This window comes from Battus philenor, unplaced genomic scaffold, assembly GCF_028537555.1.
Source record: "Battus philenor isolate CCGP_79_NKW_IND1 unplaced genomic scaffold, ilBatPhil1.0.hap1 SCAF_2, whole genome shotgun sequence".
Taxonomy (NCBI): domain Eukaryota; kingdom Metazoa; phylum Arthropoda; class Insecta; order Lepidoptera; family Papilionidae; genus Battus; species Battus philenor.
Window position 1 is genome coordinate 375,613 of NW_027181682.1, and position 14,194 is coordinate 389,806.

Sequence of the window (14,194 nt, forward strand, 5' to 3'; positions counted from 1 at the left end):
CACAGCAGGAACCGGTGCTGTCAATGGAACATAAAGAAGGTAAAAGCAAAGTTTTCAAGCGAGCGTGACCGACCGCACCGATCGAACGGACGAGGCCGCGCAGCGTTGCGCCGCCGCACACTGCCTCGGCGCTGTACACAGTCGGGTGAATGAACATTATAAATGTTAAAAAACATTTAATTATGGCAATTATTTAATGAACCACATTAACAAAGACACAAGACCTTTACCATAAAACAAATAACATTGTAACGGATCGCTAACGTAAGCCTCGTCGGTGCAGACGGCAGAGGCGGCGCTCACATGTTGGCCAGCTCGCGGCGCACGGTCTGGTTGTACTGCTGCGTGACCGCGCCCAGGTCCGCGGGGGGCGCGGCCAGCGCCAGCGCGGAGGCGCCGCGCTCGGGCTGGCGCTGCTTGAGGCGCAGCTCGCGCAGCCGCGACTCCAAGATGCGCTCGCGCTTGCTCTCGCGCTCCAGCATCTGCAGACACCGGCGCACTGATCACCGCGCCGCCCATTAGCGCGAGAACCATGACATCCCCTCGTAAGTAAAAGTGTAGTCTGCGACGGTCTCAAGGCGAAATGTAGTCTTATTATTATCGTTGAGTTTCGTGAATGCAACAATCCGGGGCAACCTTTGAATAGATCAGAATTTCATTCACAACAGATGTGACTGATTCTGACCCAAATAATGATTAGACAACAGATAGCGCGCGGGCGTCGCGTGCACTCACCGCTGTGAGCAGGCCCTTGTCGTTTTTGTCCGTCTGTGCGAGGTTCTGCGAGAGCTCCACCAGATAAATGTTGCCCTGCTGGCTCCCGCAGGCGGCCATCGTGCCCTACAGTGCAAAGTGAATTTTTAACTTCTCCAAATATTAAGAAGTTCAAGCAACTTGAACGGAAATTCTAAATATCGTTAAATTTGTACGGCGAACCGTCTCGTGCATGCGCAGACTGAGCAGCGGCTCCGTGCAGATCTGCGCGCTGAGCACGGGCTCGTGCTGCCGCCGCAGCAGGTCCCACACCGTCATCACGCCGTTGTACTGCGTCAGCAGCATCAGCGACAACCTGCGTACAGCGCGCCGCCCCGGATCAATGAACAAACGTGTTTGCGTGACGACGCTTCTTTGCGCACGGAACTCTATTTAGAGAAGTCCCGGTGCGCCTGAGGGCCGACAGCCGGACTGCAGCAATAACGCGCGTGGACGCGATGCAAATTAAATTTTGTTCAAATTTATGCGACATAATATTTAAAAAAACTAGTCTTAAAATAACGTCGGGAACTGGCTGTCTAGTTTTAAGTAACGCTTTTATACATCCTCTATGTTAATGAACGGAGCTGCCTAATGAAATTGCACGTCCTTCATCATACTCTTATGGCAAAGGCAAGAGGGCATACCGCGTGGGACTCCAGGCGCCAGCGCTGAAGCGATGGCGCGTGGCCGGCGTCCACAGGATGGGGGACTCGCGGCAGTCCTCGCTCCACACGCGCGCTGTCCAGTCGCCCACCGACAGGAAGTTCTTGAGGAAGCCGGGGTTGCGTTCCAGCGACCAGATCGGCCCCACGTTCGCCTCGTACTGCGACGCGGAAACAGCGCTCACGTCACAACGTCACGTCTGGCCAAGCCGGCCAGCAAACAGACATGCAACAAACAAAAATACTGGAGCACCTTGGCGGGCAACTTTTCATATGCGGTTTTCCCTTTACGATTTCCTGCGATAATGAGTCCGTTCTCCGTGCCCACCATGAAGCGCGTCGGGATGGTGGGCTCGTACTCGAGCGCGCTGACGCCGTTGGCTGTGGCCATGTTCTGCGGCTCCGAGCTCGACTTGACCAGGTCGATGATGAGCTCGTCCGTCACCTCGTCGAGGTTGCGCAGGTCCCACCATTTACAGACGCCGTCGGGGCCGCTCGAGAAGAACTCCTGACCTGACTTGGAGTGAATGAAGAGCACGCGGCGTGTAAGGTCGCGGTGCGCGATGTGCGGCGCGCACAGCGCCACGGGCTTGCCGCCGTGCCGCGGGTCCCACACGCCCACGCGTCCGCTCAGCAGCCCGCCGACCAGCGCGTGCGGCGGGCGGTGCCCGTACGCCAGGTCCATGATTGCGTCGCGGCCCGCGTCCAACACCAGCAGCGGCTCCTGCGGGCGCTGCGTGTCCCACACCAGCGAGTGCGTGGCGGCGAGCGGCCGCCGGTCCCAGTCCACGTAGGTGTAGCTGGCGGCCAGCTGCGCGCCCGCGTCCGGGTGCCAGCACAGCTGGCGTACGCGGCGCGGCGGGCGCGCGGGCTCGCGGCACACGTTGACCACGCGCACGCTGCTGCGCTCGGGCGGCGGCAGCGGCGGCATCTCCGCGTAGTACGACCGGTACATGTCGATCGCGTTGTTCTGCAGCACGTAGTGCTCCATGCCCTGCGTCATGCCATGTGCACGCGCCCGTGTAGCTACGGGGGTGAGGGATGCAGGAGGAAGGGGGAGCTCGTACTGCACGACTCACCCCCGACAGCGACATCACGCAGTGTATGTAGTTGTCGTCCTTCTCGATCTTGCGGCGATAGCGCTGCGTGGCCTCGGGGTCCGTGACGTTCACGTCCTTGGGCCAGCCGCCCTCCGCGTGGTTGGCACCGGAGTTGGTGTACTCGGCCCTGCGGCATCGAACGGCGCGTTGAAACGAACGCGGGGAGCGCGAGGTAGGCGGGGGGAGGTCTAGCGGCGCACCTGATGGTGTTGACGTGGTGTTCGGAGACGGGCAGCGTGTTCTGCGTGAACTGGTGCACGGGGTTGCGCAAGATGTAGCGCTTGCGCTCGGCCATGTCGGGCGCGATGCTGTCGCACAGGTGCGGGCCCTGCTCGCAGAACAGCGGCTGCCGGCCGAAGTCGCATCGCCGCTTGTTGTACTGGTACACGATGTCCATGTCGCGCGCGTCGAGTCTGTCGAGTCTGAGTGACGCCCACGCGCCTGTCAAGCCAAAATATTCGGCGTCGACGAAAAAGACGAGGCGACCGAAAAGGTTTTATTTGTTATAAATCTTAATATATATAAATCTCGTGTCACAATGTTTATATTCAATGGACTTCTAAACCACTTAACCGATTATAATAAAATTCGCACACCATGTGCAGTTCGATCTAACTTGAGAGATAGGATAGTTTAAATCTCAAATTATAGTCGCAATTTTATTTTATTGCTAATTATTGTCTGTTATTATTTGACAGTCACAATTATCTGTTAACTCCAAATGATTCTAACAGATGTCGATACCTTTCGACTGGGTTGAGTAAGTAATCAATAGATGGCGCTGCTATGGTAAATCTACGAACGTGTCATATAAGCTACATTTTAACAGCATAATTACCACGTGTTGTTGACGCTATAAAATTAATTAAATTTATTTTGTAGTGAACGAAATACCGTATAATTCAATTATTTCCACTTTTTAAATTTTCACAGCAACGCGTGGCCGGGTCAGCTAGTAAGTTATATATTCTAAAATCTCTTCAGCGGGCAGAAAGAAATATTCGAATGCAAATCTTCTACACTAAACATCTACACATGGTATGTATAAAATGGATTGTTAGTGTATGTGTACGTGTGCGAGTACATACCTTGCCGTAACGCAGACTCTACTAGACTGGCACGGAAAGGTCCTTAAACAATTTATTAATAAATTTGCAAAGAACTGGAAGGTGTAAGTAAATTCACGCCAAACTTAACAAAGGCTAAAGTTTCATCTCAACCTTTCGAATCACTTATTTGTTAAACCTTTGTTATATTTATTAATAACATGTTTAATTTTTATTGTTTCATATAAGGAACCACCCAACAGTTCATGTAACTGTACGTGTGCGTCTGAAGGGCTTAAATGTTTTTGCCGCTTCCAAAAGGTTCAGTGTCGTTCCGGGTCGGATTCCACGAGTTGTTTCGTAACTTCTGTCCGATCAGATTGCCTTTCCTTCAATGATGTTTGAATGTTCAGGTTCCGTACGTGTTTCCTGATAGATTAAATTAAAAATAATACCACAAGATCGATGGCGCTTGACTTCACGTTAGTAATTAAGGTGGTGTTTGCGGTCATTATTAAATTTTTGGACCCGAACACTCCTTTTCTTTCTCCCTGTCACGAGGAACGAAGTAGTAGGGGCACCCTGCTAAGACATAACGTTATCGCCTCGCCAATGCGTTACACAACAACCGCAGACGACAAAAGGACACCTGCTCATTTCCCTTAATGAGCAATATATCAGGAGGCGTGTAATCCAGTTCCCGGTCTTAATTCGTTATCGTACACTTTAGAACACATTTAAATTTGGATGGTTATGTTAGTTTGATTTGTTCCAGGAGCATTATTTCCACACGCAGCTTATTTTTCCACTAACACAGATCAAGGAATTCGTGCGCGTGACCAAATTCTTAGTTTTATTGTTACAGCGCGTCTCGGAGGGACGCGTTGCTCGCCTTACGTGTTTAAATCGTAGGCACATTGTCCGCATGCGGCGGAATCCAAACAATAGTCAAACGATTTTCCGCCGCAAAGCGCGAGATATAAGCGCGCGCGGGGCCGTCGGCAGCCAGTGCTCCGGCGGCAACTTCGCGCGCGAGTCTGCTACCCACAGGCGCCAGAGGTCTCGGCGTTGCGGCACGATCAATTCTCTGGGCGTGAGAGTGAGCACTAGGATGGGCGATATGGGCGCAGTGGCCGCTGCGGTCGTGGCATTGATTGCGCTGGCCATGCTGGCGGACTCCGTCGACGCCATTAATTTCTTCCAATACAAAACGGAGAGCGTGAAAGGTTTGTATAGGATTCAATGATGTAATTTAATTGAATAAGTACTCGTATGTTGGTTTGCATAGCTGTAACATATCGATGTGTCGGGCGCACTCGTACATCAGCCGCGTGATGTTGCAGGAGCCGCGTGCGGCGTGGAGAACAAGCTGCTGGGCCCGTACTACATCCCCGACAAGCAGTGCTCGGGCGTGCTGTACGATGTGAGTACGGCAGGGACCACAGCCTCGTTTCGGCCCAGAGCGGCACGGGAATTTAGTTTTCTCTTACACATTCGTTGATAAGCTGCGATATTGATACGCGTGTAATATGGAGCACACGTTGCACGGTCGCAGTTGCCGCAGCACTGCGCGCGGCTGGAGCTGGTGAAGGTCGAGGTGACGGACTACGCGCACGTGCAGGTGCACATCGACGACGCGCTGCGCTCGGCCAGCGTGCAGCGCGCGCCGGCGCCAGGCGGCGCTTGCCCGGGACGGGCGCTGGTGCGCGTGCTGCTCGGCTGCGGCGCCGCCGGCTCCGACGAGACGTCGTCCGACGCCGCGCACGCGCCCTCCGCGTTGCCACCGCACTGAGCGCCGCGCTGCCGCCGCGCTGCCGCCGCGCAATAAATCTTGTCTTCAGAGATTCTTTCGTTTTTTTTTTCAAAGTCCCTAAGCAGTTTCGCTAAACATCTTCGGCGGTGAATGAAATGAAAGTAACGAACAAGTTTAAGAAAGACAAACAAGTGATAAACCGCCATGCATTTAGGTGTGGGTGCGCTGTTCATCCAGTCTCTCCGGACGTACGTGCTGCTGCTACGCGCAGCTTACCGATGCGGAGTCTTTAGTAAAGACGGTCCGAGGTACAGTCGGCGAGGTGCGCGTGGACCTCGTCAGCAGTACGAGAACAATTACATTTTATTTAGAATCGCGTAGCTTCCTCCTATTGTTCACGTTTATACGATGATGCATTTCACAGTAATTTATATTATATATATTATTTATACAAAAGAGGCAGCGCAACACCTCTGGTATTTCATCGTGTATAGCCTTTGTGTCATGCACCGACACACCGAAGAAAATCTCGCGCGCCGAGCACTACGAGCACGTGAAGCAGCTCATTAACGGCGTAATGTCTTCCTGGAAGACTTTTTCTAGTGGACCTACTCGGCACTGGTCGCTGCTTTGTAGCTGGTGATTAATATATTTTATTGATGGTGTTCTACCTGCTAAAAAACGACAGCAACCCTTTGCGGTTCGAGGCAGCCCCTCTATGTATGGTGCGACGCGTGAGCTTTCTTCGGGCACGGGTAAATGGGTTACGGAGCAAAGAGGAGTACTATTACCTCTGCTTCTTTGAACAAATTAAAACAAGGGTATGAACTGCGGATACTGCTAGTCAAACCGTAAAGGAGGAATACCCTCCACTTCAACCCTAGATCGGATCTGCTCTGATTTCGAGATAGAGGTGGGCAAAAAGATAGAGGGAGCAAGCATCGCATCCACTATGAGCGCAGTTTGAGCCCACATTCGTTGAATATTGTAACAGAGCGGCGCAGTGCACAATAAATAACAATAAGACTCAATTCTAGATCAAAAGGGTCGGTACGATAGGAAATAAACAAAACTTGATAAAAATCATAAAATGAAGAGTTTTACATAAAAATGAGTCTTAAAAATATGTAGCATGTGATGTAAAATTGACATCATCTAGATGAGAAGAGAAAGGCGAAGTATGGAAGAAGATTTGTGAACGAGGAAAGTTAGGACACGAGTAAGATTGGAAAGTTATTGTGAAGGAAGGACAGAGTATGAAAATATAAAGTACAAAAATCTGAAAAACTTATTTACCCGAAATGAAACTTCTCGTCCACACATGACAGGAGAAACGGGAGGTCCCCAAATACTGAAACCATAAAGGAAACCCTAAATGAGAAGAGCAGCGAGGCTTGCACTAGCGAGTACTCCTCCTCCTAAAGATCTGTGTGGACTGCGCTGCCGTTAAATTGAGAGACTTAAGAGTTCACTCCAAGGCGCTCTTACTTTTTCCTTTGTGGGCTGCAGCCGAGCGCCAACTGGTTCGGATACGGATACGGCGGAGATACGGATCCTTGCGAGGGCATCCCCGTGACTCCTTTTAATTTTTCTATTTACGAGGAAAACCGCATAAAGCTAGAGTTGAGTGAGATTTCTGAATACCTTTTATTGATACATTAGTAAAGCATTTCTAAGTAAATAATCACGAAACAAATTTAAGATGTGCATGAAACTTATTTTATTTTCTGTCAAATTGAGCTGTCGGGTATTATTCTAGTTGCATACAGAAGTGGTCAGTAAATAAACATCCCGGTAACCGAACGTCATAACATTAATAAATGAATGTACCCCTTCATTTCTTCGGCGGTGGTCCTCTACGCTAGGAAAGGGTTCCTGTATATTTGCTGGAGTAGCACTACAGAACCTCTCATTATCATTATCATATAAGTCCATAGATGCCCACTGCAAGGGATAGGCCTCCAGAAAAGATCATCACGATGGCAGGTCTTTAACTGCTGACATCATGACTTCAACTAATGTCGGCGGCCGTGCCGGGTATATAAAGTCGTCTACAACTTGGAACGTAGCACCTCCGACTTTTACTTGAGTAGGCACGACATGGATATAAGACATCAATTTCGTCTTGTATATGTTTAATCTAACGCCTATTTGTCCGGAGACTCTAGCGAGATGATCGAGCGCTGTCCCCGGCTCTTTTACAACTTCAGTCGTTATGACTATGTCATCAGCAAACCGATCGCCGTCTCCGTTGATGCCAAGTCCGCTCCAGTTCATGACCTTGAAGATATCGTTCAATGTAGCGGTGAACAGTTTGTCGGATGGCCTTTTCATATAAACGCACTGACACTTGAACTTAGCAATTTTGGAGAGACTACAGCACTCCTCAAGTTTTTACCAAATCGGAGGGTTTTTCATATTCTGCAAACTCGAGCATAGTGGACGGATATACCTTTCAATCTTCTTCGTACGTATGCCCAACCTTGCGTTAAGCTCTTTGTTCATTGCATTTCATATCTTCATCGGAACTGGTCGAGGTCGCCTGATCGTTCTTGAAATAGGTTCACCGAGCCAACTCAGCGTGGCTCCCTCGAGCCCAGAAGCTCTTTCTTAACTGGGCCACAGCCACTCAGACAGCAACACGAGACAACCAAAGGAAACCTTTCTCCTGAGTGCAGTGCACGAGGTGCACGAGGTCCGGATTGCGTGGAGAATTCTCTCGGCGTGCGTAAGTAATTTTCCGCGGTCGAACAATGCGCGTGCGCTGCGGGGCTATAAGCGCGGACAAGCGCGCGCCGGAGCACTCGCCGCGCCGCCGCCTCGGACATGCGCTCGCTCGTCGCACCGGTCACCGCACCGCTCGCCGCGCTCCTGCTCGCCACCGCCGGGACCGTCACCGGGCAGGCCATCTTCAAAGTCTCGGAATTGAAAGGCAAAAAATATTTCGTATATATGTAAGCACTTTTGCTGCTGAGGTAATTGTGATTTATCGGCACAGGCAATGGCTACAACGCGCTGGACACGACGCTGCACCACTTCTACATCCCGGACCGGCAGTGCTCCGGCGTCGTGCACAACGTGAGTACCGCGTCCTCTCCCGCCAGCACAGCCGCGCGACACTGAGCCCGCTCCTCTTTCGCTGCGCAGGCGACGCGCGCGTGCCGGCGCGTGAGCACGCTGCGCGTGCAGGTGGTGGACTCGCAGCCCTACCCCGCTGTCAGTATCGACGAGGCGCTGGGGCACGCGGGCGTGCAGCGGCGCGCCGGGCCTCGCGGCTGCCTCGGGCGCGCCTTCGTCAGCGTCGCCGTGGGATGCGCGGACGCGCACCGCTCTGCCCGCGCGTTACCCGACGCCGCCGTCTCCGCCGCGCCCGTGGCGGTCGCTGAGCAGCAGGAGCAGTGGTCGCAGCTGCCGCAGTGGCGCCGCCTGCCGCCCGTGTCCTCCGCGCCGTGTTCTGTGGACGAGTAGCCTCATCCTCAGGAATAAATTACGCTGAGCTTACTTCCTGTCTCTTTGATTGAACCTTGACCTGTCTCGGAACAAACTTGACGTCAGTTGAATCTCTTCGAAAACTAAATAATTTTAAAAGCTATCCATAAGAAAGCAACCCAGGGTACTGCTGCAATAGAAAAACAAAGCGTTAACAACGGCGCCGCCCGAGTCCGAACGCCATAACGAAAGCGCCCTGCGCGCCTCCGCCAATAGTTTAAGCAGCCCCGGAGTTTTTATCGATGAATGCTTATTTCCGGACGCAGATCACCCATAGCGATTCAACGGTCTGAGGAGTGCAAGGGTATGCCCTACGATATTTTCCGTTAGAAGGTAATATAGTAAAAGGAGCTATCTGCACCGTAAGGAATAAATTCATGAAACGATTGTATATGTGGGAACAGATTCGGATCTATATTCAAAATGCAGTATTGCTTACCGCTACTTGCAGCGTTGCTGAAGCAGGTTCGTTGCAAAATTCCAGCGCGGGATTCATGGCCGGTATGTGCGCCACCGAGCGCGTGGACGTTGTGTTGGCGTTCAATTTACGCGGAGAAGCCAAGAGTAACAGTGTCCACGGGAGTGCAATGCTTACAAATTTTTGACTTTGAATCAGCTCCACGACGAGCTCTGCGACGTTAGCCCATCTAGCCCATCGAGCCTTGGTGGTATTTTTGTTAAAATAATGTTTAAATAAATAGTAATGGCTTCATAGATAGAGATTACCATCGCCATTAAGCTCTCCGAAGTACTCAAATTGTATAAGAAGTGTTAAGTAAATACATAAATAATAGCTGCAACCAAACAGCTTCCGCGCGGTGGAGGCGCGCCTGCAAGCGCGCAACAAGTGACAGCTCTCTGTCCCTCTGAGAGCTGACGGACGACAGTAGGACAAAGGTAGAGCAAGAGTTACTCCTTCTTTGTCAATTGAAGTGAATGTTGACACCGAGACGTGGTCGAAGACGAATACAGCCTTTGCTGAAATGTATGCAGACAGAGCCAAATGTTATCGATTAGATCATACGCCATTGGGCGCTCGCCGCTGCGGCGCGCGCGTGTGTGCGGATCGCGCCGATTCGCGGCGCCAATTAGTTAGCGGGCGTCGCGCCATTGTGCTCGCGCTTATCTGCGCACCGCGACGGAGAGCGTTCGCGCGACTGCTCGCTTGCGATATCGGTAAGGGGAGGTAGGAATAAAACTATGCTTGAAATAAAATAATTATAAAACGCAATGTACTTGTTGTGAAACTGATAAGTTGTACAAAACATTACATATTTAACAAATCAAGGATACATTGTAAGACTAAGTTAGGAATGCATTAATTGCATCCAATAACACAAAAAACGTCGCGTATTCCGGAAGGAGTCGTCGTCACTTCTGTATGTCTAAAGAAAATCTGGTGGTCGTGTGCTTGGGCGTGCGTCGCTTGTGCGTGCGCACGTTCAGGTGGTAGGGGCAGGTGATAAGTTGCAGCAGATAGTGTCGTCCCATGTGGAGTTGCCAAATCTTCCATCGGGCGAGTCCCCCGAGTGGCGGATAGGGGAACGCATTCCAGGTATGGGTGGTATCGGACATGTTCCGGCGTGAACAAAAACTGGTAGGGTTGGCCGTTTCTCGGTTCTTTCCAGAACCTACGCTACGAGGAGTACCTGGACAGGGTGGTGGACAGCGCTACAGCCTGCCTCCCCTGTCCGTTGATCGTCCTTGGAGACTTCAACGCCCACAGCAGGGCGTGGTCCTCCGGTGAATGGTACTTCCCTTCGGAGTCGCTGAAGTTTAGGGTGGGGGCCCTAAACTCCCACTAGCTTCGGGAACTCTGAGAACAGATCTTACGACTGTCTGGAAGGTGGACCGCGAGTCGCTTAGTACAGCGCATGACTGCGCGGTTACGTTACGTTTTGTTTGGTATTTTAAGCGTGAATATAGGAAATGTAACTTCGGGTAAGATAAGGAAACATACGGTGTACTGTGAGTAATTATAAAAAAGCAATTTTGGTAAAACTGTAGGCAGAAAAAATTAAAATTACTATTTTACTGTTCTTATAAATTTTGTTTGTTGGTTTTTGCGCTCCCGGGGCTGGCAGCACTGACCAAACAATATTGTCATGGTGCGCCATCTAGCAAACTCACAGGTCTAAGATAGTGACAGTAATTCTGTACGGGTAATAAAGAATTAAAGCAAATCTTGTTGCAACATCTCGTTAGATGGCACTCATTAAAAAATGAAAACTGATTTTAATTGTTAAATATCATTCATTAATGACAAAATTACAAAATAAGGAGCTATTTCATGTCTAAATGCATGTGCTTGCTATAAAAGTAAAAATAGAAGTGAAAGAAATATGTCCCAAAATGGGGTAAATAGTGCCATCTGTCGCAATTCATACGTCGTTAAAAGTAGAATGTATGGAGTTAACTAGACTATACTAGCGTAATAGAGGGTTATCTTCCATACCACGCCAATATAGTTACTATATGTCCATACTCTAATTGGAACCCCGCTGACTCGAACAGAAACAGCGCCAGCACTAGCGAGAGCAACTAACTCAAGGTGGTAGTTGTCTTTTATTGCTAGTTTTGTATGTAACACAACAGATGGCGCTATCATCAAAATATTGAACTTTCGTATTGATATAACCAGCTAACCAAACGAATCTTTCAGACTACGTAAATACTTGTTTTATGGAAAAGATAATTTAAGTTGTAATTATTAACATAATAATGAACAATTTAATCGATTGTTTAGGAGATAACACTATAATATGTTTTATTTGCAACAAGTCAACAACTTGCGGCAATACTAAATCTGTCGAGGCAGCTAGTATCAATAGACATACTATAATACTGATTATTATTGAATGAATATAGTTAATATAAATCTAGGATAATTTAATTGTAATTCGATCCTCAATAATAAATAAATTTACCTATTAAATTATGTAATTACATAACAATTTTTTTTCTATAGTGATCCGAAAGGTATGTAAAAATTTAAGGACAAATAAGCTATATATTCAAACCTTTAAAGTTTTTACACGTGCGGCCAATCAAATTGTATTAACTATAAATAAGCTCTTTTCGAATCGCTTATAATCCTCACAAATAAATAATAAACAAATAAATTGTTTTTATTTTACTATGTTTCCCATATTTGTGATACAATTGTAATGCACATTATTATTTAAATTGTTATGAGAATTATAATTAACATGCATAGATATAGGGATTTATATCTATGTAAGTAGCATATACTTATTAATTTGTACTAGCTTAGTTGTTTCATATACAATCATTTACACGTAGATAAACAAACGCATATATAAATGTACCATTATTTATGTTAATCGTTCTTTAGTAATCTTTGTATTTCTGTTACTTGCACTACGTTTCTTCATTACTCGAGAACGGTCGTCGGAGGCCGCATTCGGAGTTTATTGAGGTCATTCAGAGCGCGCGCGTCTTACGCTGGCAGACGTCCAAGTGATTAATATATATTTTGGGACATAATATAGAAAACTGCTATTAATATATAAACATTAAATTAGTATTCCAGGAAATAATCAATAAGTAGCAAATTAAAGATGTAATATCTAAATTGAAATATAATATTGTCGCAATATGTATTGCTCTGTGAATTTGGGTATTTTATATGATAAGAAAATAATAAGTAATGAATAATTTCCTTATGGATACTCTTATGAAGAGAATAAATGTTAAATATTAAACACTTATTCTTCACATACCTCATGTCTAACCTTTTTAGAGAGAATAAATTGACAAAAGATATGGGAGGATATATCATTATCGCCACGCTTGGATAATGTGAATGTATTTAAATGGTGTATATGTATTTTTCGGAAATAAATATTATTATGTAATGTAACTTTTTTTGAACCCTTATATCATTCCTTGTCAAATGTTGCTTTTAATGATCTAGCTATATATGTAACAATGAAACTTCTTTAAGCACCTTCGCAAATTTAAGAAATTAATATGAGAAACATTTAAATATGTTCACAAATATTTACTCGTCATTTCAGCCCGTAAAGCCCACTGCAAGTATAGACCTCCCCCAAAGATAAAAAAAAACAAATCCTTTGGAAACTTTTTTGTGGCGGTGTGGTGGTTATGGCTGCAGTGGCAATCCTATAAGATTGTATCTCAGGAATCGCATGTCTCAATGCTTTACCGCTGGGCAGCCATTGCAGGGACGGATAGTAAACAGTAATTAATTTTTGAAAACGATTTTTCTTTTCTATTTTTCTGTATAAGAACTACTGTTTAATTTATAAAAACAATGCGATAGTTCTTAACTGAATAGTAAAACTACGTAGAATTTCTCATTCTATAGTTATGGACATTTACCATCATACTCGCTCAAATCACTCATTTATTATATCAGCGGTCGAATTCCCGCTCGGAGCGGGACACGTCGGCTCACCCTCCCGACCCCCGCGTCGGTTCCCCGCATAGGATAGAGAGACGCCCCAACTGTGGCGTAGCTAGTTCATCATCAACAGGGGCTAGCCCCGTACCGAACACCGCTGTTCGGTACAGGGGTGCCCAGTCGGTTTAGAAAACGATCTAGACTAGGAAGTGCCGTTTGCGCTCCACTAATTGCTTGCGTGAGCAAGTTCGTATACCCCCTGCCACCCGGCAGGGAGGTCGCGTGTGATTAGTGCCGGTCCTGTTATCGGTAAGTACACTCCACAATTTTTAACAACCTACACACCCACACACACCCGCTATGTCGCACCAGCAACTGCTGGATTTTGCAGCGCCTCACCCCGACCTGTGGGCCGCTCATCTGGCCCACCCAAACTTTCCAGTTTGCCTCATCAGCGACTCCCTGGCATCCCCAGACGCCGGCCCCTCCGCACAGAGGGACCCCGTTAAACTGTCGTCTTCAACGACGTCGGCTCGAGCTCCAACTCTGACATGGAGGTAAACACTGCCTCATAACCAAATCTATAAGACGACGAAGACTTCACCCTCGTCCAAACCAGGCGCAAGAAGGCCAGGAAGGCCCGCTCACTCAGCCACCTAATAATTTGACGAACCGGAAGCGTAGAACGTCCTCCCACAAGGGGCTTGAGAACCTTGTTGACGTCGTCGAAACTACTACTAGATGCTAAATGTAGACCGCATCCGGCCGATCCTATTAAAATCTATTGAAGGCTTGCGTTCTATAGTGAACGCCTTACTAAATTATTCAAATTAGGCTTAAATGACGGCATATACTTTAAACTACCATGTGTCTATTAAATCTTTAATTAGTATTTATATTAATTATCACGATTAGATAGCGGGGCTTTGAGTAGCTATAAATAAAATAAACTCAATTGTAGTTTTTATTGACATTTTTACTGGACTAGATGAACTATAAAA

The 14,194-nt window shown here is 47.8% G+C and overlaps 4 protein-coding genes across 5 annotated transcripts; 2 read left to right on the plus strand and 2 right to left on the minus strand.

Moving 5' to 3' along the window:
* Positions 1-276: 276 nt before the first annotated feature.
* LOC137922369 (dynein axonemal intermediate chain 2-like) lies at positions 277-5,092 on the minus strand. 2 transcript variants are annotated; one of them, XM_068765354.1, is made up of 8 exons: positions 3,607-5,092; positions 2,719-2,940; positions 2,498-2,645; positions 1,672-2,412; positions 1,401-1,579; positions 937-1,069; positions 736-840; positions 277-482 (listed from the first exon to the last, which is right to left on the minus strand). In XM_068765354.1, exons 2-8 carry the CDS (start codon positions 2,913-2,915, stop codon positions 300-302), a joined length of 1,686 nt encoding a protein of 561 aa, XP_068621455.1. In that variant the 5' UTR covers positions 2,916-2,940; positions 3,607-5,092; the 3' UTR covers positions 277-299. The 2 variants fall into 2 exon arrangements, with proteins under 2 accessions (XP_068621455.1, XP_068621454.1); XM_068765353.1 differs by having other exon boundaries at positions 2,719-2,959.
* On the plus strand, positions 4,475-5,381 carry LOC137922371 (uncharacterized). Its single transcript, XM_068765355.1, has 3 exons — positions 4,475-4,790; positions 4,908-4,987; positions 5,120-5,381. Exons 1-3 carry the CDS (start codon positions 4,490-4,492, stop codon positions 5,354-5,356), a joined length of 618 nt encoding a protein of 205 aa, XP_068621456.1. The 5' UTR covers positions 4,475-4,489; the 3' UTR covers positions 5,357-5,381.
* A 1,910-nt stretch (positions 5,382-7,291) lies between these two features.
* Positions 7,292-7,651, minus strand: LOC137922500 (uncharacterized). Its single transcript, XM_068765532.1, has one exon. The coding sequence runs from the start codon at positions 7,649-7,651 to the stop codon at positions 7,292-7,294; it is 360 nt and encodes a 119-aa protein (XP_068621633.1).
* A 456-nt stretch (positions 7,652-8,107) lies between these two features.
* Positions 8,108-8,818, plus strand: LOC137922375 (uncharacterized). The gene is made up of 3 exons (XM_068765359.1): positions 8,108-8,249; positions 8,316-8,395; positions 8,465-8,818. The coding sequence occupies exons 1-3, from the start codon at positions 8,144-8,146 to the stop codon at positions 8,783-8,785; spliced, it is 507 nt and encodes a 168-aa protein (XP_068621460.1). The 5' UTR covers positions 8,108-8,143; the 3' UTR covers positions 8,786-8,818.
* The last annotated feature ends 5,376 nt before the right edge of the window (positions 8,819-14,194 follow it).

Bases quoted from the DNA above. Each gene is read 5' to 3' on its own strand.
- LOC137922371 (XM_068765355.1), top strand. From the start codon at position 4,490: ATGCGGCGGAATCCAAACAATAGTCAAACGATTTTCCGCCGCAAAGCG. The intron at 4,791-4,907 runs GTTTGTATAGGA...GTGATGTTGCAG, and splicing joins CAAAACGGAGAGCGTGAAAG to GAGCCGCGTGCGGCGTGGAG. The intron at 4,988-5,119 runs GTGAGTACGGCA...GCACGGTCGCAG, and splicing joins GCTCGGGCGTGCTGTACGAT to TTGCCGCAGCACTGCGCGCG.
- LOC137922500 (XM_068765532.1), bottom strand. From the start codon at position 7,651: ATGAAAAGGCCATCCGACAAACTGTTCACCGCTACATTGAACGATATC.
- LOC137922369 (XM_068765354.1), bottom strand. From the start codon at position 2,915: ATGGACATCGTGTACCAGTACAACAAGCGGCGATGCGACTTCGGCCGG. The intron at 2,646-2,718 runs GTGCGCCGCTAG...TCGATGCCGCAG, and splicing joins CACCACGTCAACACCATCAG to GGCCGAGTACACCAACTCCG. The intron at 841-936 runs GTTCGCCGTACA...TTTGCACTGTAG, and splicing joins GTCTGCGCATGCACGAGACG to GGCACGATGGCCGCCTGCGG.
- LOC137922375 (XM_068765359.1), top strand. From the start codon at position 8,144: ATGCGCTCGCTCGTCGCACCGGTCACCGCACCGCTCGCCGCGCTCCTG. The intron at 8,250-8,315 runs GCAAAAAATATT...TTATCGGCACAG, and splicing joins CAAAGTCTCGGAATTGAAAG to GCAATGGCTACAACGCGCTG. The intron at 8,396-8,464 runs GTGAGTACCGCG...TTCGCTGCGCAG, and splicing joins GCTCCGGCGTCGTGCACAAC to GCGACGCGCGCGTGCCGGCG.